Source organism: Meleagris gallopavo, chromosome Z, assembly GCF_000146605.3.
Source record: "Meleagris gallopavo isolate NT-WF06-2002-E0010 breed Aviagen turkey brand Nicholas breeding stock chromosome Z, Turkey_5.1, whole genome shotgun sequence".
Taxonomy (NCBI): domain Eukaryota; kingdom Metazoa; phylum Chordata; class Aves; order Galliformes; family Phasianidae; genus Meleagris; species Meleagris gallopavo.
In genome coordinates, this window is record NC_015041.2 from 12,128,437 (window position 1) to 12,151,204 (window position 22,768).

Sequence of the window (22,768 nt, forward strand, 5' to 3'; positions counted from 1 at the left end):
CAATATTCCCAGGTGGCCAAGAAGGCCAATGGCATCCTGACTTGTATCAGAAACTGTGTTGCCAGCAGGAGTAGGGAAGTGATCATCCCCCTGTACTGAGCTCTGGTGAGGTAGCACTTCGGGTTCTGTGTGCAGTTTTGGGCCCCTCGCTGCAAGAAAGACATGGAGGCCCTGGAACGGGTTCAGAGAAGGGCAACATAGCTGATGAAGGGTCTGGAGCATAAGTCTTATGAAAGGCATCTGATGGAGCTGGAATTGTTTATTCTGGAGAAGAGGAGGCTTACAGGTGACCTTATCACTCTTCACAACCTGAAGAGAGGTTGTGCTGAGGTGGCAGGCAGTCTCTTCTCCCATGTAACTAGCAATAGATCTAGAGGGAATGGCCTGAAGTTGCTCCAGAGGAGATTCAAGTTGGATGCTAGGAAAAACTTCTTGTTTGAGAGAGTGGTCAGACACTGGAATGGGCTGTCCAGGGAGGTGTGGAGTCACCGCCCCTAGAGGTGTTCAAGAAACATTTAGATGTTGTACTGAGGGACATGGTTTAGTGGGAAATATTGGTGGTAGATAGATGGTTGGACTGGGTGATCTTAGAGATCTTTTCCAACTTTAATGATTCTGTAATTTTATATGGATACTCCTAACCTCAAGTTGTGGTCTGGAAGATGGGAATTCATGCTCAGGTCTGAGTGTTCAGCTGCTCTGGTTCATATTTTGGGACCCAGAATATGAGAGTGCTTGCAGAAAAAAAAAAATACTTAATTCAATATTTTTGTGGTTATGACACATCATGAAATGAGAAAGCATGCTGTTGATCCTCATCAGCCTACAAGTTCAGCCCATTCCTCCAGCTTTATAGCAACAAAATAGCCCGAGGTAGGACAACTTCCTGCAAAGCTAATCCATTGTAAAAGGAATGGAAGACTCATGGCACCAAAAATAGGGTAACAGAGAGAAAATCTGATTTTGCCACGTAGTGAGAATATTGAACTTCAAGAGTTCATTTATCCACATAGAATCACAGAAAGGCGCTGTCAGTTTCCTGTCTCATTTTAAGTGAACTCTTTCAAACGTTAGTATTTGAAGATGGCTTGATCTGATGGCATGAAAGGGATGTTGGTAAAGTATTTGAACAGCAGGAGAACTTTGAGAAAATGGTTTTTAGGGAACTTTGGCAATTATTTCATGCTTGAGAGTAATTAATCCACATCTCTTATGAAGTGACCACTAAACATGGTCTAAGATTTCTTTTAGCAGCATAGAAAGTCTGTAGATGAGCAATGAATTGAAACAACACTAAAAAGTTCAGTGGTCATTTTAAATATTTGGTTGCTACTTGGGGTATCTCATTGATCAGCTGGACACAGCATTTCAAGTATGAAACCAGCGGTATGTGACAATCCTCTGGGGTCAGTACTGGTACCGGCGGTGATAATTTTCTTTGGTGATGTGGACAATGTGATGGAGTGCCTTTTCAGCAAGTTTGCAGATGACACCAACTGGAGCAGTGCAGCTGATGGTCTGGAGGGAAGAGATGTCATGCAGAGAGAACTTGATAGAGTTGAGAGCTGTGCTGGTGCAAAACTCATCAAGTTCAACAAGGTTAAGTGCAAGGTCCTTCACCAGGGTCTGGGCATTTCCAAGTACAAATACAGGCTTGTCAATGAGTGGATAGAAAGTCATCTTGCGTCTTAGGGATGTGGATGATTTAGAAACTCAACATATGCTGCAAATGTATGCTTGTATGCAGCCCAGAAGCTCAATTGTATTCTGAACTGCATCAAAAGACGCATGACCAGCAGGGAGAGGAAGGTGACTGTCCATCAGCTCCACTCGCCTGAGTCCCCACATGCAGTACTGCTTCCAGGTCTGGGAACCCAACTCAAAGACACAAGTGAGTTCATAAAAGAGCACAGTGATGATCAGAGGTCTCCTATGAAGACAGGCTGAGAGATTTGAGCTTGTTCAGCCTGGCAAAGAGAAGGCTCCAGGGAGACCTTATAGCAGCTTACTAGTACCTAGAAGAGCCTACAGGAAAGATGGGCATAGATTCTTTATCAGAGAGTGCAGTGGTAGGACAGGGCTTGTGGCTTTAAAGTAAGAGGGCAGATTTAGATTAGAAATTTGGAAGAAATTCTTTGCTATGCAGATGGTGATAGGAACAGGTTGTGCAGAGAATCTGTGGATGAGCTTTCCCAGAGGCATTCAAGGCGAGGCTGGATGGGGCTTTAAGCAACTTGGTCAAGTGGGAGATGTTCCTGTGCATGGAATTAAATGGCCTTTAAGGTCCCTTCCAACCCAAACCGTTCTATGATTCTATGAAGTACAATATGAAGGACACTTCGGACTTCTTCCCTGTTGATAAAGTTGCTATCAACACATAATGAAACTTTCCTTAGCTGCAATGAAGATATGAACAGACACAATAAGAATTACATTACAAGTTTTCATATTATTCCAAAAGCTGAAGCCAGCTGATGTTCAAATTACTGAAAAACCGTCTTCGTCAGTTAGGGAGATTAGTTATATGTGAATAGTACATTATGAATCCAATTCTCTGCTGTCATCAACTTTTCTTTTCCCTTCACAGACACATCCTAAATTGCTTTTCTATCCAATTTTCTAACCACACTAATTAAACTCCAAAACCTTTTTTCATGTCCTCGCCTGTGTCACTACCTTAGCCAAAAAGTGAAATGCCGTACTATGAAGATGATGCAAGAGAAATCATTTCATTAACAAAGTACCTTAACCCCTCTTTTGTAATTCCTGGGAGGAGGAGTGGAGAAACTGAAGGTCCATGAGATGCAGCAGAAAGTAGAAGTTGGTGCCAGCCATGTGAAGGGACAGACACGTGTGAACAGCTTGAAGTAATTCCTTTAAACAATTTCAAAGGCAATAGCATTGTATTGAGATTGTCACTGCCTGAAATAAGAGATAAACAAAATCCCAAAGCAGTAATAACAACAACAACAACAAAAGGGCAGAGCCTGTACTGCCCTGCTTGCAAGAGCTAAAGCCCACAGCACTCTTTCCATGCTTTGCAGTTCTTATAGCTTAACTGGCAGAATGACTAGTAATTGTAGAATTGTTTGCATCAGAAGAGAACTTAAAGATCAGGTAGTTCCAATTTCTCTGTCATGGGCAGGGCTGCCACCCACTACATCAGGTTGCTGTAGGCTGTGTGATCCTCATTTGACTTGTATGTTAGGCTACAAAGTCTAAAGAGTTAGAAAGAGGTAAATACAGGGGGGAAATGGTAACAAATTCCTTTTTGCCTACTAATAGCTAAACATGCACAGGTATGTACTCTGAAGATTGATAGGACCTTTACAACCTTCACACCACAGATGCTGGACAATCCATCTGGAACTGTAGTGTTGTCACACTACAGAGTGTATGAGTTTATGCCTGTGTAATGTGATGGAAAGCACAACAAAGACAGCAAGTAAGGATTCACTCCAACGCAACAGCAGTGGACACAGAAATACAGGAGAGAAGCTCCTTATCTTCAAAAGACCTCAAGTATGTAAGAATCTCAAGAGAGAGACCCTTGCCTCCACCAACCTTTAAATGAGGTCTGACTTGAGGGGTTGCATGCAGCTGATCTTCCCTGGGTTGGCCCTGCCTTCCTACCAAGTACTCAATCACTGTTTCAAGCTGTGACTTAGCATTTCCACTACAGCCTGCTTACTACAGGCCCATTTTAATTGAGCCTAGACAGTGTTTACATGAGAGCACAGCTCTACAGTGCACTCCAGAGAGCCTGCAGTTCTACTGTTTACTTTGGGGAGCAATGAGCTGGCAATGGTGCTTCCCCACAGCCTCCTCACACTACAGACCTAATGCTGAGGAAAGGAGCCATGTGAGTGTAATGTGAGGCTCACTGCTGGTAGTATCAGTCTTCACAACAGTGAGGTTCTGGAGCTTCTCACTGCATGCATAACTTACGTTGGATGATAGAATTTGGAAGACAGCCCGTCAACTCAGGCTGGCTGTGTACTGGGCAGCATCAGCAAGACAGAACCTGCAAGGTGAGAGAAGTGGTCAGACCCTCCTGTGCTGCATTTGAAGTGCCCCATTTGGAGGACTATGTCCGGTTTCAGGACCCTGGGCCAGCCCAGAGATGAGGACAAACTGAAGAGAATATATCAAAGAGATGTTGAGTGGCTTAAAGGACAATGAGGGCCTACACTTATGAAGCCCTTATAATATAATGTAAAAAGCATGGGCCCTATTACCGGAGTCTGTTTAAAATGAACACATCATAGATATTTTACTAACTTAAAGCCATAATTTTGGTTGCAAGGCTGCTCTGTATCTCTGCATTTAGCTGTTACAAAGCAGGAGGAGAGGGTATATAAATTACTTTCACTGTTGTGAAACATGTCTTAGCAACCCCTCTAACCATTCCAATTTAATGTTTTCTTCTTTCTTCCTGCAGTGAGGTCTGTGTGGTAGGATATACATTCCCCATGCTAAGCCAAATACCACATCTCTTACCTTAAATCAATTATGAAGCTATACAGGACAGAAAAAAAGAGGATAACATAGTGCTTCAACTCTCCTTTTATGCTGGAGTACCTGTCAGACCACAGAGGTGTTGGAAAACTAGAGGGCTCCCATGAAGTGCAAATTTGCATCAGTGCAGGTGTCTGAGATTAGAAACAGAAAACAGCTGACAAGCAGAGTGGGAGCAGAGTAGCCAAAGGTATGCTGCTCTCTGACAAATGTATGTATTCTGGGCTGGGGGGAGACTTTTGTTATTTTCTGCAGAGTGGGTGAGTTATTGTATGGTGTATTAATAAACAAAATCTGTTGTTCTCTTGTTTCTTCTTATTATTTATTTTCAGTGTCACACTATCTCTGAAATATCCATTGGGGATCAAACATTGGATTAAGTCCCTTGTTATCTGAGCTAACGAAGATACCCTGAGGAAAGAAGTAATCTTAAAAATATATTAACATATATGGCTGGTTAGATTATTGCTGATGAACGAGGTCATAGGAAAGTGTTTCCTCAGGCAAACAGAGCTATAGTGTCTTAGGCTGCGATCCTCCATGTGCACTATTACCATAGCTGAAAAAAGTCAGTGGGAGAGTTTCTGTCATAGTAGCTGGGTATAGCATTTCATCTGGTGTTCATGTCACTACAGACTGAATTATTCCTCTACACAAAGCAATACATTTTTCATTTTCTGAAGTGAAACAGAAAGTAATATAAACCATTCATTTCAGTAAATTGTATGCCTATACTAGTATATTCTAAAGCATTTAGTGTTCTGTGTTTAACATTCCTTTTTGAACAAATTTGTAGATATGTCAGCATAACTGTTCATTATTTTTAACTACTTGGGTAACTGATTCTTTTCTTTGACTCCTAAAATTCAATATTAGCTTCTATTGGAGGAGAGAAAGAAAAAGCTTATGAAGCTATGAAGATATCAAAGTAATACACCTCAGTTTCAATGAACTAACAATATTTTATTATTATTAAAGGTCTTGTTATGTTTTCCGTGAGGTAATAAAGGTGCTGGTTTATTGTCTTTTTTTATTTTTCCTGTAATTGAAAGAATTTATTTCCTGTGGATGTATCTATGCATATTTATATTCTAGCTCCAGATGTATGTTGTCTGCATTATAATCCCACACATTTCAGCATCAAAATCTGGACATACCCACCCTACTCTTCACCTCTTATTATCACTTAGAGCACAAGCTGGCTAGTAGTTCTGGAAAATTTCAAGTTCACTTGATAACTTCATAGAAAATGGGCAATCTTTATGGAATAGCTTTTTCTAGCACATTTTACATTACAAATTACTGAAAAATACTGAGACAGTGTTGCATTGCACTGATATAGATAAATATCTTTAAAATATTTTTAGAACCTGTTAGGGATTGCTACGATTCGTCAGGTTTTCTGTGCTTATTATTTCACAGCTTTCAACCCCCTCTTATCCCCCCCCTCCCCTGCCTTTTTTAATAAAGAAGATTGGAGATACAGGAAGTAAATTCTGTCTTATGAAAGATAGGTTTGTCTTTCATAAACAGAGAAAGCTTCTGGTCGCAGATTAGCAAATCTAACTTCTAGACAAATGGAAACCTTACAAATGAAATGGTCTAAGTGTGCTTGCCAACCATTTAAATCCTTTGAATGTGTATGTGACTGTAGGCATTTTTGGGATGTATAAAGAGCTGGGACTAAAGAGCTAGTAATCATTATACTTAGCACACCTTCAGGAGATATCACTTCAAATTACAACTCAGGAAAAGAAAAACACTTTTATTGTTACTGAAGAAAGTATTTGAACATGCTAAAAAAAATTCAGTGGAATTCAGTGTAAAAGAGAAAGCACTACAAGATAATCTAATCCTTAGAAGCCATATGTAAAACAGACTGATTTTTTTGTCCTGATTATGTATTTACAGATTATAAGAATAAATTAATTGAAAACCTCTTGCAGTAAGATCTGGAGTTTAATTGCTGCTAACAAAGAGGGAAATTATAGTTTTATGTAACTATATAAAATAGTTATATAAAATGTATATAAAAATTTACTTTCAGTTTGTGTAGGAGGGAAGAATTTGCCTGTAATTCCTTTTAATAGGTGAAAGTCTGTAGAAATGAAAATAGCAGTAAAATTGGAAGCAATTATTTTAAGCAATTAAGTATTTGATTCAGCAACACATCTAATCCTTGATCTCAGGTTTAGGAATGGGCATATATCTAACCAACAAAGATTTCACTGCTTCACAATTTCAGAACCTGGTCTACATCCTTACCACTTTCAGATGCAATTTAAAAAAACCTGCAACTGATTTTGTACACAGGTGCATCTACAAATGATCACATTTAAGCCAGTACATTTAGTCTTGCCTTTGAAATCCTGCTCACAGTATACAACCTCTGTGGGATTTCCCATGCTGTATGTAATGCAACCCCTGATGAAAACCTAGGTCCTTTGAATTCTCTAATTTTGCCTAAATACTCTCAGTCAGATATTTAAATCTCTGTTAAATTTCCAGGGGGCCCTGGTGAACCATTATCTTTTCTCTGTATAATTTATTTGCTATGTTAATTGTTTTCCTAATGTTTGAATTTTTATCATTCTTATGAACTATGCTGATTACCACAAGAAGTCATTTAGATTGTGAGTACTGTATTGTCCAATATAATCTTGCTTAAAATAATTGAATATTTACTGAAGGAAAGATTTCCCTACTATAACTGTGACTAGAGGTGAATGTCAGGAGATATATCAGGTTCCACATTCCAGAATGAGAAGGAAATAGGTTATATTTCTTTCTCAACTTAATTGTTTTTCTAGTGTTTTGGATGGTGTTTTCTGCTGCTATTGGCAAAAATCAAATCAGATGTTTAGATCAGTTCCTGAGTGACAAGTTCAAAATGCAAAAATATCTTTCTTGCTTTAAGAAGATTGAAGGTGTATACAAATTCAGGGTGTACATGAGACATACCAGTTTGACTACATCAGTCCTTATGGTTAGATCAGTATCAGAAACAACTAATTTAGAGTCAGATTAGGAATTTCTCTATTGTCCCACGGTCAGAGCTTTAGCTGTAGTATAGATGCAGCCAGTTACCTAGACCTAGATTCATAGCCAGGGTGGTAAAAATAAATATACAGCTCTAAGGGAATTTTTTTTTTACGAAACAGTTGGAGCTGCAAATTCTTCACCTTCAAAAGGCTGACTTTATTACCAGTGAAAGAAGAGATTCTTGAAGTCAAGAAGGAACTTTGAAAACTCATGCTTTGAGTTGATGTCATTAAAGGAAAGGTTAATACTGTAACTATTGTAACTTTATCTCACCCTTTCCTCTTCTCTGTATGTCTGTCAGTTGGAGTCTGAAATTGCCATACTTTTCCTCTTAAAGGTGAAAGATTCTTTTGTTATTCTTTGAAATTAAACATTCCCAAACAATGCAGAAAATCCTTTAAGCATCCAGTTCAATCTTGTTTACAAGCACCTCTTTATTTTTACTGGCACTGTTTAGAGATGGATCAGAATGTAAGGTAATTCTCTAGGGGGAAGAAAAAAAAAGCAAGGAAGGAAGCTTTTACTGCACAGCATTTGCCTTTGAACTCTGCTTTTTTCAGTAAGTGTTGAAAAAGCATTTCTCTGTGGATCTGACAGCATGCCTCTTGTTCTTTTCTGATTCATTCTCAGTCTTTTCAGAACGCTTTGAAAAACAAAGTATAAACTGATGTAGGAGCCTGTACCACCCTGGATTGCAATTAGATGTGCGTAATGGAACAGAGAGCACCCTGCTGTCAAGTTAAAAGGATAGGTATTTATGTTTTGTTTTAAATCTTTGATTAATTCAAAGGATTCTGTTTGCAGATCAGATGCTCAGATTCAAGACATCACCTATTTTTCATTTCAATGGCTTTGGATTTCACTGTTTGTATGTTATGAATGCAAAAGCAATGGGGTTGCTTTTCAGTAACTGTTATGCTTTTCCTTTCTTGCTTAGTTCCATTTAAATGAGTGTGAATGGTTAATGTATTTGCAGTAACAGATTTCTTAATCTTACACTGAGGAACACTGAAGAGGCAGCAGAAATATCTTGTGGCTAAAATAGGAACTTCATTTAAAAAACAGCAGGTGCTTCTTTGTCTTGTAAATAATCACAGCAGAACTTTTCCAAACATTTCTTCATATTGATATTACTGTTCATCTTTTCAATGTCAGTGAAATGCTGACCTTACCTGTTTTAGAGATTTTGCCACTGTGTTTCACAGAGCAACAATTTTGTATGTTTCTTTCAGTTGAATCTCAGAGTCTCAGTTCTGACACAGACAATCTCAGACAGTAATATAAAGTCTAATGATTTGTGTTTCAGGACTGGGCATGGCTGTTTTCTTTGTTGTTTTTATTTATTTATTTTATTGCTAATTGATGCAGAAAGTCCACAACATTTTGTGATTGTAGGAAGTTGAATTTTCAGGAGAAAATTAAATGTTATGTTCTGCATAAAACAACTGTTTTTTTGCATGCTAATTCAACACAGGTCATCTTATTTTGGAAGACTACCTCTGTAAGTACAGTGAAAACTTTATCCACCACTGAAACAAACTGCAGTAGTATTTAGGTATGCCAATCTATTTTCATATATTAAGAATAATAATCACACAACAAGAATATGAACAAAAGTAAATCTGAAACAAGCAGAATACTCCTGAATATTTTCTCTGGATATTTGGGGCAAAGGCCTCAAAGGCTGTCAGAGATTCAGTTGAAGTAGATTTTATATCCTAAATAATAGCTTTCTTGAATGATGAAAATTGAAGTCCTAACTTCAATAATCTCCATTAAGAAGAAAAAACAAAAACTGCCATGTTGGTTCTCTGTATTTAGCTAATTTGTTAAATAATTGCACATAAAGAAAACCAAAACTATTAAAAACTGAGATGTTAAAAATAAGATCTTAATATTGAGCTTAGACAAGTCATTTTACCTTTATTAGGATTATATATATATATATATCACCTATTTGAGCTTTTTCGTCTTCAGAAGCTAGGGGCTATAACTTAGAGCTCAGTATTACTTTTTCCTCAGGATAATGGAAGACTTGAAAAATGTAATATTACAGCAATAAATACATAAAAATAAATACATAAAATTCCATTCTGTATTGCTAGCATATCTTCTGTAAGAGGAGTCTTTACAGAATCTGTCTCAAACTGAAGTTCTGGAGATCAGGCAATGAGCACAGGGACAAAATAAGCAGTAACTGGAAGCCCTCAAATAATTTCTTTCAGTTCTAAAAATCTAGGACTTAAAATGGCTGAATTGATAACAGTACTATGTGACTATGTGACAGTACTATGTCCTGAGACCCAGAGTTGCAATCTGAAGTCAAAGAGCCCAGGTATGACTAAGACAGTAACTCAGTGCTGCCACGATGTTTTTTGGGGGGAGAATAAATAACTGCATGTATTGTACCCTCGCTAAAATTTGTTGATCAGACATGTATTGCTTGAAGGAGAACAAAGAAAGCATATGTAAGATGTTAAAAATCTGGTGATCATGCCAACAGAATCAACTTTCATAATGAAATTAATTGGAGAAATAATGTACTGATTGACATTGTTACTTTTCTTTTGAATGCTGTGGCAATCCTGCATTGTCAGGAAGAACAAAATGTTCCTGAGATTGCTTGTTTGGCTTAAACTTACATTTAGCTCTGTGCAAGCAAGTATTTAATTTAACCAGAAAAATAGAGTATGTGAAGAGGTTTGTTTATTCACGGAAAAGAAATGATGCTGTTTCTGATGAGAAGAACCTGAATATTTAATCTGAAAATAGGGTACTCGAAAGTACTCTTTGCTGGTAAATGCCTAGAGAAATGTTCGCTTTTAGACAAATATGCTTTCTGCTGGTGCTGCTGAAGTCCTAGAACACTTCAATTCTGCTGAGCACAAGGCTTGAGGGAAGCACTTGAGGGATGCACTTGAGCACCTTCCTACCCCCAGCTCCAGGATCTGCGAGAGCCTCGGAGAATCCTCCAGGGATTCTCCAGGGAAAAATGCAGGATTCTCCAGAGGAAAGGAAAAGTGCAGTGTTCTGGGTATTCCAAATCCAAAATGCACTGAGATCAGACTCTGTGGGGCAGAGGGAATTGCTTGGAGAATGTGCTAACGTAGCCTGTAAGGACTGAGGCAATCTGATAGAAGTTTTTTGTATCTTAGGACAGGGATAGCTAGATGAGGAGCAGATGAGAGTGGCAACTCTTTACAGCTGGTGAGGTCTGGCTATTTTAACTAGAATTCTAAGCATGCTTTTGAAGAGTAACTTATGCCACTTTGTTTTCAGACACTATCAATATTTGCAGCCTTCTGGGCTGGTTTAGGGAAAGATTTGTTGCATGGGATATGTGCAGGTAATTTCCTCAAAATGTAATGTCTATAAAAGCACAAGTATTCCAAACTGAATTTCTGTTTCTTTACAGTTTTCCTGTAGCCATAGTCCCTGTTCTCAGATAATTGTCACAGATTGGTAGAAGTGAGACACACGGATCAAGAAGAAATCTGTTCATTGTAGGGATAAAAAGCTAAAGGCATTGGAATTGTAGTGGTCAGCTATAAGAGCTCACCATTATAGATGATTTCGACATCAAAGGTGAAGATGTGTCAGTCACATCTCTGGCAGCTGGTTACAAGTGCACTTACCTGTATCTATTGCATTGTCCATCTGAAAAAACTGTGTACTTAAGCAAACTAATAAGCAACTGTCTGCTTATTTGAATTGTTGCTGATCTGTTTTTAGTTACAAACTTTATCTTACCTCTAGGTGGCATACTAAAAAAAAGGGAACTTTTAAAAGTATCAGAATAGTAGGAAAGTTCTTCTAAGACTTGAAGCAATTTACAGAATATCTATTTCACCTTCACCTCTTTTCACTTTTCACCTCTAGCCTCTGCTCATCCCCGTAACTTGCTATTCTTCTGTTTATTTCTCACTGTATTAGCTCTTCAGCATTTTGTTGTCAGCAGGGTTTTGGAATCTTCTTGGGATACCTTGGATTGTCTCCATGGCTTTAACTTGTCAAATTAGATATGAAATATTTTTGTTTTGTTTCCTTTGGAAGAGAGCAAACATCTTGTCAGATACCTTAATTTTCATTAAAACAGATTAAAATTGTCTCTGGGGTACAGCACAAACCTCAGTGCATTACACAATATAACTTTCCTGTTCTCCATATTTAAACAAAGGACATTAGAAAATCAACTTCATTTGTTCTCCGGGAAATTTGACACTTGCTGTCCAGTAATGCTGATAAATGTAGTAAGGAATCAGTGAAAGATGCAGAATCTATTTTCTCACAAAAACATGCAATGGTTTAGGCTAGAAGGAATCTGTGGAGGCGATTTTAGCCATGTACATTCTAAACTATCCATGCAGAAGATGTTGCATCTTTCATAGTCATAAAACTATTGCAGAACAGAAGAGTTGGTCTTGACTTGCTTTGTCTGAATTTCTCTACTTTTCTGTGCCTCATGGTGGTGAGATGGGAGATAACATTGATTAGCATACATAGTATCTTACCTTTTTCCCTTTCATCTGAAAATACAATGAAAAAGACTGTCTTCAAATATTATTAACTGACCGCGATTGGCATTTGACTTCTGTAGGATATTTTTCTTGTTTTCTTCTGCAGAACTTTCAGTTCTTTTTCTCCCTTGCAGAAGGATATTCACTGAGGATTGATGAGGATATCAATAATGACTGCTACTTCTTTCCTTCACACCTTTATCATAAGTGACAGCTGAATGCCTCATTTTGTTTTCCAGCCTGACCAGGAACTGACTGACCTGTGTCAGTGTTACCCTTCTGGACGTAAGGGACTTGTCCCTTGTTTCTTTTGCTGCCAGGGTCAGGGCAATTCCAGACGTGACTATAGACTGGGAGAAGAACTTGTTGAGAGCAACTCTGTGGGGAAGGACTTGGGGGTTCTGCAAAAAAGCTGGACATGAGCTTGCAGTATGCTCTTGCAGTCTGGAAGGTCAGCATAAATGGAGGGTTGACCGGCAGGGAGATGGAGGTGATTGCCCCATCTGCTCTGCCCTTCTGATTTCATCCTCAGTAATGTGTCCAGGTCTGGGGCCCCCAGCATGAGGAATGAATGGAGTAGTCCCCAAGGAGAGTCACAAGGATGATCAGAGGGCTCCTATGAATAAAGCCTGTGGGAGCTGGGCTTTTTCAGCCTCTAGAAGAGAAAGTTCCAGGGAGACCTCACTGCCTCCTTCCAGAACTTGAAAGGATCTTCTGAAAAAGATGGAGGCCAAATTTTTACACAATCTAGGACAAGAGGGGATTGTTTTAAAGAAAAAGATGGGAAATATTTTACTCAGAGTATGATGAAGCACTGGCACAGGCTACCCAGTGAAACTGGGGTGGAACCGAATGACATTCTATGATTGCATTCTATGCTTACACCCATAACTTCAAATGAGATTGCAGTTCAGCTACTGCCTACAGAACTAGGATCTAATTAGAGTTTGTTTTCAATTCTGAAGTCCAAAACACATTAGCTTTTCATGGGGCCACAACATATGATAACTCTAAAGAGTACACGCTGTTTTGAAAAGAAGACCTTGAAAACAGGCCATCAGTAGACTCTCATATTTTTTCCTGTTCATGCATTTATTATTGGAATTAACGTAGAAAAAAAACCTTGTTAAGCCTCTCCTCCTTACTTAAGGAGAAAGCCTGTAGGAACAGGAAGCACAGTTTTCAATAGAAAGCACTTAGTTTCAATAATGAATGTTAGCAACATTAGGAACACAAACTGATCTGAGTGAGATTTGAAAAGAGAAAACAAAACCAGCTTGGGACAGAGGTCAAGTAGGGGATATCCTCAGATCAGATACTGTATTTTAAAAGTTGGACTTCTTTTGAATTTTAGTTGGGTTTCTTTTGAGTTGTTGGGGTTTTGTTGTTGTTTGTTTCTTTGTTTTTAGGAAAAACTTAAGTGTATGACTTCTCTTTCCTTTTGATCTTTCCATTAATATTACTAAATAGCTAAATTGCAGAAAGTATCTCATTTTTTTTTAATGTTTCTTTTTTTTAATTATTATTTTATGTTCTTAGACGGTAAAGGAAATAATGGAAGGTTGTACATGTAAAAAAAAAAAATCACAGTTTTAAATTTGAGATGGAACGTTTGAGAAAAGACCTAAGCATCTGTTTGAAAAATCACAATTTCAGCATGGAAATCACATATAAACCTGGACATGATTTAAAGCTGTTATTTATGTAGATTTTAAATAAAGATCATATAAAACCTAAGCTCTGCTGAACAAAGACTTCAAATGGATTTTTCTACAAAGAAACATCAGAAACATTGCACAACTTCTTTGCTCATAAATTGTTTTGCTTTTTTTTTTTTTAAGTTTCATTGCATTTTATCTATCATATGGCCACTTTTTTTTTTGTAGCATCCTTCTTGTTATGATGTGCATATTATATTTTCTGTTTACCTTTTATGCTCCACTTTTACAGCCAACTTTACTTTCTTTACCTTTTTGTGACTGTTAGAATTGTGATGAGAATATGAAAGACAATAAGTGGAGAGAAAAAGGATAACTTTCGAATTGAGGAATTTATATTTTCATCTGAATTTCTGGGGTGGTACATGAAAAATACAGCAGACAACTATGAGAAAAGGCTTTCTTAGATAAGGCATAGCTAAGTTATACCTGAAGTGTTCCATCCATTTTTTATCACAATACTGGAAAAGACAGCAGTTGAAGCAAATAACTCACTCAAACTGATACGTGAAATCTGGGCTCTTCAGATCCCAAACTGCTTGCATAAGAACAGCGTAGAATGGAAGAATATTCTGAGTTGGAAGGAACCCACCAGGGTCCATCTCCTCGCTCCACATAGGACCACCCTAAAATCAAACCCTATTTCTGAGAGCATTGTCCAAACACCCCTTGAACTCTGGCAGCACGGGTCTGTGCCCGCAGCTCTGGGCAGCCTGTTTCATGGCCACTGCCCTCTGGTGCAGAGACTTTTCCTGTTTCCTGACACCTTTCCGGCCCTCCCCAGCAGTTCCCCCGGGCCCTGTCGCTGTCACACAGAGCAGAGCTCAGCGCTGCCCTCTGCTCGTGGTGAGGAGCTGCACCTGCCATCAGGCCTCCCCTCAGCTCCTCTACTCTGGGCCCAGCACACCCGAGTCTTCTCATACATCTTCCCCTCTGGACCCTTTACCATCTTTGCAGTCCTCCTTTGGATGCTCTCTAATAGTTTTATCACCTTCATGTATTGTAATGCCCAGTCCTGCCCTCATTAATGGAGGAGAGGTTGCAGTAGCGTGGAGTACATGGAAATAGGTTTAGGCGTGGAACCAAAACATCTTAATTACTCTTGGGCCATCAGCTGTAAAATTTCAGGGCAAACCACTGAGCCTTGGTGCTCAGGTGTCTCTGAATTAGTTGGATAGTATTATCTCTAGCTTTTAAAATTTAGCCTTAAAGTAAGCTAAAGGTAGATTAAATTTTAGCTACAAATGAATAGGTGTTTTGCTGTTAATTTTGATAGGATACACATTTCGTATTAGGTAAGTAGAAAATCTCAGGGAGTATAATACCAGCCCAAACAAATATTATTTATCTCTCAAGAGTCTCTGTGAGGTGAATGGTTAAAAAGATAAAATACTGTAAAGGGAAAGTATTTAAATACATTGTACTACTAGAAGCTGTAGTAATGTATCAACAATTTTGTTTGGAAATTAAGAATCATAGAATCATTAAGGTTGGAAAAGAGTTCTAAGACATCATGTACAACCATTCACTTACCACCAAATGTGATATTATGTGCAAATTCTTCTCGGTATCTTTTACTGGAAGTTTTTAACAGCAAGTTACAAGATGTCTGAGTAGAATAACATGGAGGTATACATTTATTTGACTGTTAGAATGTCTAGGTGAGGAGAAACTCATTAATTGGTGTCAGATAAATTCATGCTCACGTCAACTTTAAATTTTGGTAAGTCTTGATTTACCGTGAGATATCAATGCTGGGTTTCAGATTTCCTCTGAAAAATTTTCTTTTGCGGTTTCTTAGATAAAATATGTCTTGCTGCTCAGTTCCAATATTCAATTTGAATTTTTTGTTACCTTGGGGAAAACAACATGATTTTATTTTGTATAAATAGTATTTTTTTATATAATTTATTTAAAAAACAGTTTATATAATTGTATTTTATACTGTTGTTCCTCAGGCAACAAGAGGCAGAATTATACCTGATGTACTGGAAAACATTATCCATGTAGAATTCTAACTTCTGAGAGTAAATCTGAGACTGAAAACTTCCTTGATTTAAATTCAAATGGCTGTATTTCTGCTTCTCAATACTGCATTCTTGCCTAGCTCTTAACTCCAATTTGAATTTGAGATTAAATGAACATGCTATTATGTACGATATATATTCTAGACTACTGTTGGGGCATTTGTATGTGCAGAATATAGCTTGAGCTTGGGAGTAAAGGCTGTGCCTAGTGACAGATCTTTAGTACATGTCGTGTGTTTCCACCTGTTAGGAAACACCTCAATTTACAAGGCACAATGCAGGTTCAGTACAGTGTGCTCTAAGATATGAACATGGAGGATTAGAGATACATCTCATTGGGACCCATAGTCCATCAGGTGGTGATGAACCTGATCTTTGCTTACAGTGGGAGGGACATTGCTTCCCCAGTCCCCTCCTACCAAACCAACCATTTAAGGGCTGTGCGATGAGGAGTTATTGGAGAAGACTGAGGCAAAAAGTTTAAGTACTTCATCCTTCTCCATTTCTGTTGTTACCAGCTTGTCTGTGCCACTCGCTAGGAGTATGCCCTCTTGTGCTTTCCTTTTCTGGCTGAAATACCTGTAGAAGCCTTTCTTGTTGTTCTTGGCATTCCTTGCCATGTTTAGTTCAAGCTGTGCCTTGCCTTTCCTGACCCCATCTCTACATAGTCTAGCAACTTCCTTATGCTATTCCCATGGTACCTGTCCCTGTTTCCACTGCCTGTGCATTTTCTTCCTCTTGATTTTGGGAGAATGAACAGAGTGACAGAACGAAGAATTAATTTTGCAGCTCTTGGGTGGCCAACTGTACAGTTTTGCAAGTTTCTGGCTGACTGATATTTAAGGGAATAGTAGCAGAATTGAACGTAAATGCAGATCATTTTCCCAGTAAATAAATAAAGAACGTGAGAAAAAGCAGAAGAATGGTGGTGTGACTGAACATCAGCATAAGGGGAGAGGTTTTTATTAAAAGCAAGCATACAACAAGCAACATTTGAAATATTTGCTAGTTAAACATAAAGCTCTAAGGCAGTCAAGAATGCAGGAGGAATAACTAGCAAAAGCTAGAACCCAAAACCCAAATCCAAATGTCAAAATCATTTTTCAAAGACAGCAGGAGAAGTGAGTCTTTTAAGGCAGTTAAGTTCAGCCTATAGATACGACTACGGGAAAGGAGTTCTCAGAGAAGTTTAAACCTCTATCAGAAAAACTAAATAAGGTCATCTCACTCCACTCATATGAACTTAAAGAGGGTTGTGCGTTGGGATTCTTTTAAGGAGGTGAGTCATCAGAATATTTGTTTCAGTGAAGTATTAGCAGAAATTGTGGAATGAACAGATAAACTGAGCTGTAGCAGATGGCCATGAACAAACCTATATTTACATAGGACTATAAATGTTCACCTCAAGGATGAAATCTCTGAAGAAGTAACTAGTTTAAAAATCTCTTGCATTTCAGGTCTTAAAGATACCAATTGAGAAAATTTTAGAAAGAGCTGCATGAAAGATCTAGGGAAACTAAAACTTGGTAATCCCACTACATATAGAAAGTTAGTAGGAAACTGTAGTAAAGAATGATTTCTGGATGCTTGTTAAGCATGGAGAGCAGTGATTTTGTGGAAGACATTAAGAATCCTGATCCATAGGGGCAGAGATGCATGCTCTGTCTACTTGGGCTTTGAAGAGGCGCCACACAAACTGTTACAGCAGACTCCCAAAGAAATTACCATTGAATTAAAAAAAAATGTTTATTCAAAGATAAACAGAGAAAAAAGAAGCTAGATGAGAATTATCAGTAGCACTTGCATAAATGGCTGTCTTCCCCTCCTCATCTTATAAAAAAAAAATTAATAAGAAAACAATCTAGTATAATTCTCAAAAACAGGGAAGAGTAGGATAAGGCTGATAAGAGGTATGAGATGGCTATAATTCCAGGAATTTCTGATTGAATTGAAGACAGCCTGGAATAGAGAGTGTTTACAGGTGATATGATAGATGTGTTAGCTGAGAGTAGCTTTTGGAAGATGGAAAATAGCTGATTGCTAAGATTGCTTCATATACAAGAGCCTAAATTCTCAAACTGTTGGGAGCCTTGTTCGAAAGATATGATCATCAGGCTCCTCATACACCATGTTGGTGATGCGAGGACTCCTTACTTCAGGAAGCTAAGTGCCAGAAAAGTTGGGGCATGCACATGATAATGGTAGAGAAATCCTTTGAGAATTCAAAAGTGTATTTGTCTCAAGGATTCCTAGGCTGCAAAATGTTGGAGTCCAGGAGAACATTTTTTGGAACTAAATCACTATCTGCTTTTGTATTAACTTCTAATCATTTGGTTTTGGCTTCAACTAAAGGTTGAGTGTAGGACTTGACAGACTGGCTCAATACTGGCAACCTTCACTCTTTCTTCCCATAGCTTACGATTGGCTGCTAATTGCACCTCTTTCAGAAACCACTTACTTTACTTTGCCCAGACATAATATTTGCTTTTAGATTCATCATTCAGACTGCTTTATGATCTAATGTATCAAGGATCAAGCAGATCGATCTGCAGCAGCTGTAGTCCAGTCACTGTGGAGAAGAAACTGTAGCTCATTTTTTTCCTACTCTCTAAGGCTTGTTTACCAGCCTTCACTCCTGCACCTGTATAATAGATCACCTAATTAGTTAGTAAGTCTATTCACATGCTAAGCATGCATGGTCATCATTAGTGTCACTTATTTTGTCTGTGGTAAATGTTACATTAAAATCTTTTCTGGTCTCTGTCCTTGTTGAGCATTTCCATTGCTGCTGTGAGCCAGATCAAAGGTGTTCTGCTGTGATTAACCAAGGCTTTGCAGCCTGATTCACTTATTACCTCAAAAACCCTACCCATCCGCTTTCAGCAGCTGACCGGATATCCACTTATCCCCTTTCGGATAATATTCATGCTTTCTACTTACCTATCAGTTATCAATTATATCACGTCTGAGTTAGTCAGGTTCACTACTTTTTCATACATGTGTAAGTGTAAGGTGATTTGAATGACAGTTTTCAAATTTTTGATGCCACTTGGCCTTGATCTTTATAGAACTGCTTTCTGGCTGAATGGCAATAAATGGAAAGGTAACTGGATGAATCTGAAGTCTTTGATGTGAATTATCCATTAGATAAAGACGTGCCACTGAGTAGAAAGAATGCGGTAAACTCTCAGATATCAGAGGTACAACTAAAAGGAGGGAGGGAAAAGCCTGAACTATATAATTCTGTTCTGAGCATATCAGATTTATTTTGGGTCTCTGATACTTCATCATTCATTATTTGCATCTGTGGTTCAGATACCTCTTTAGTCATGCATTTATAAAGATGTAAATTGTGCACAAGTGTGATAGTTATTTCAGCGATGTGAAAAAATAATCCTGTAAGTTTTGTTGTTGTTGTTTTTCAATTTTCATTCTGTGCTACTGTATTTTAAATTATTCAGAGGATCCTTTGCCTGGGAATCAGATACTTCTTTGCATTGTACTGTTAGGGCACTATGCAGGCAGGCAACTCTATTGAGCCAGGGAACTGGGTAGCTGTGGAGACAGCCCCAGCCTCAGGCACTTTCCTGGGTACAGGGTTGGGCTGACATTGGGCTGGAACATCAGCACACAGGTGAGGGTCATAATTAGAGAGTTCCACAACCATGCAGGAGTGTGGACTGTAGCTGTAAGAAAGGAATGGATGAAAGGGACTCCTAGGCCACAGCCAGGAGTGAGGAGGCCCTGGGAGAGGCAAGGCATGCTGGTGTCATTGACACGCTGATAAGAACATAAAATCAATCAGAAGAAAAAGTTCTCACAATATTTGGATGTAATTGATTTTTGAAATTGGTTGACTTAAGGAGAATATTCAACCTCAGGATTTATTCCCTTTCATGGCTCAAATCTTTTGTATATTTGGATTAAATATTCAGCCAGTATTGTTTACCAGATATAATTTGAACTATTTTGTGCTTTTTGGCCAAACTATTTCATCTGGAATCAATTTTTTCCCTGGCACTAATGCTAATGTCAGTAGTGTTATAACTCTTAAGAAATCACATCAATAATGAAGCCATCCATGTAATAAAGGAACACAGTCAGAAGTTCCTTTCATCTGTTTATCAGTTTCAACTATCAGGTTACTAAATACAGGTCTTTGTATGCCTTGGTGAAGATAATATGATTTTAGTAAAATTCTTAAATATTTGTTGTTCCAAACAATGGAATAGAACTGAGCTTCTGGTTAGACATGAAGGACACAGTACATCTATATTATGTATCATGTGCCAGTAAGAGTTTAATTACTTACAAAACAATATAAACAGGAGAGATTATCTAATGAATCTATGTCTTGGCAAATCAAACAAGATTAAATATTGAACGTCAACAGCATTTGACATTTAACATCAAACAGAACAAGAGGGCACTGCCCTGCAGTATGCACTGTCACTTAACCATATCCTCATTACACGTACCCCATCTGGAGAGTCTGCCTGTGGTCACAATGCAGCCAATTCAGTGACCTTGATGAATAGGCTGTAGTGGTGCAACATTTAAAAAAAAAAAAGAAAGAAAGAAAAAAAAGGCCTTCAAAAACAGTTGATAAGATTAGCAATGGGAATTCATTTTTCTTGAGAACACGACTGCAGCTGCTCTGACATGCTTTAGATTAGGAAGACTGTATCAATGATAGTTAAGTTTATGTGATTGAAGATGCCTGTGTAGAATGTCAAGGGTGTTCTCTAACATTTTGAGGCTTTTGAGATGGAGGGAGGTCACAATAGTTATGTTAGCTAATTTTATAAGATGAAGTGTTCCTAAACACTGCCAGAGTTGAATGCTACTGCATGTCCACAACCGTTGAAGGGAATATGATGTTTTATAGGATATTGGAAGAATAAGACCTTACCAAATTGTCATTGATTTGTGGCAGTTTGCTGTGGACTCTTGTGAATTTTTCTTGTTCTCATTTCAGTTTGACATTTAGTGAACAGGTGAAGAAATACTGAATCTAGTGTTACAGACAAGACACTCTTATATTAGGCAGTGCTGGTCAGTGGCACATGTAGATCACGGGTAACGGATAGAATCACCATGGAAGTAGACTATGACACCAGTTTAGCTATCTTCATCTAACGATGCTGTCTGCTGCAGCATTCATACCATGTGGCTGTGCCAATGTTTAGGGTAATGTGTAGTTCAGAAAAGGAACAAAGTCAAATATTGAGGAATGTTTCATCTATAACTTTTTAATGAAGACGAGCTCATCATTAGCTATTCATTTTCTAGATAATTTTCTAGATTTTTTTACCAGTTTGTCTGGATAGTTCATAGATGGTTCTTTGATGCACTGCCTGGATTAGGTTTTTGTGTTGCTGCTTGTGACAGGTGTTTTGTTATAAATAGTGTGAAAATTCAGTCATGGATAATGCATGCTCCTTGTATCTCACTATGCTCCTCTGTTCTTCTGCAGTAATGATCAAGACAGTGGGACATGGCTTTACTGTGCAACACATATTGTGGTGATATTTTTGCCCATTTATTGCATTTTGCTGTTCTCTCCTGTGTTTGGCTAGGCACTCCCCAGATATTTGGAAGTTTTTCCTATATGGTAATCCAAATGAAGTTCAGGACTGGGAAAATGCAAGAGTACAAGGCCAAGTTACATCAAGATCTTCTGACGAGCTAATGACATACACAGCATAGGATTGGATTTTAGATCACTTAATGTGTTTTGCATACAGAAAAGTTCTAAGCAGTTCAGAAATTGTTGAGGGTTCCATTTCCTTGAGTATTTTGTCAGCTGCTTGGTAGGGTACTGCCCTGTAAGGTAACAGTTCATTTTTCCTAAGAGAATAGGAACAGGTCCCACCCTGGAATTAGTTAAATCTGAGCTTAAAATTTGGGAGGAGGAAGTAAGAGAGGAGAGCTTAAATAGTAATCATAGTAGTAATCATCTGACTGAGTTGGAGTTCATATTGTTCTCTAATAAACAAACATACTGCAGTATTTAGTCTTCTTTGCCTTATCCCTTGTGATCCTAAAATATTCTTGCTGTGTTATAAGTGAATATTTCTTCCAGGAAATTGTCTTGGGCAGTGGCTGTTAGATAGCAGCACTTTGTGTCTAGTTCCTTTTCTGCAACTGAAAAAAACCACAAAGCATAAGAGTTTACCACTGAATAATTCTTTATAAGATTTTCTTATAAACACAGGTCTGGGGTAGAACCAGTGCATGTGAGGAATATTCTGAAAAATTGTCTGGGAAACTGCAGTTATAATTTTGCTTTACTCTCGCTTATTCTCTTGTGGTTCATCTGCACTTGGGGAACATTTTACAGAGTGTAAATTATTTCAGTGTTGGGCTTTCCCTTAAATTTGCTCAGGGAAATGATTTAGAGTTCTAATCATAGAATCATGTAATGGCTTAGGTTGGAAGGGACCTCAAAGATTCCAACCCCCTGCCATGGACAGGGTTGCCAACCTCAAAATCAGACGCTTGAACGGGTTGCCCAGGGTCCCATCCGACCTGATTTTGGACACCTCCAGGGATGAGACATCCACAGCTTCTCTAGGCAGCCTGTGCCAATGCATCACCATCCCCTCAGTGAAAAATTTCCCAGATATCTATCCTAAAACTACCCTCTTTTAGTTTAAAAATGTTCCCCCTATCCTATCATTATATGCCCATGTAAAAAAATTGATTTATCTCCATTTTATAATCTGACTTTAAGTACTGGAAGGCCACAGTGAGGTCTCCTCAGATCTTTCTTATCTCCAGATTGAACAAGCTGGAGATTGGAGATTGGATTGGAGAAGCTGGACATGAGCCAGCAGTGTGCGCTTGCAGCCCGGAAGGCTAACTGTGTTCTGGTCTGCATTAACAGAGGAGTGGGCAGCAGGAAGAGGGAGGTGATTGTCCCCCTCTACTCAGCTCTTGTGAG

At 38.4% G+C, this 22,768-nt stretch overlaps 1 protein-coding gene across 1 annotated transcript in view; it reads left to right on the forward strand.

Annotated features, from left to right (window-relative positions):
- The first annotated feature begins 1,788 nt into the window (after positions 1 to 1,788).
- Positions 1,789 to 22,768, forward strand: part of LOC104914861 (F-box only protein 4-like) — a 24,288-nt gene continuing 3,308 nt past the window's right edge. The window contains exon 1 of the mRNA XM_031557233.1: positions 1,789 to 1,851. Coding sequence (XP_031413093.1) covers positions 1,789 to 1,851 — 63 coding nt within the window. The remainder of the gene's footprint in view (positions 1,852 to 22,768) is intronic.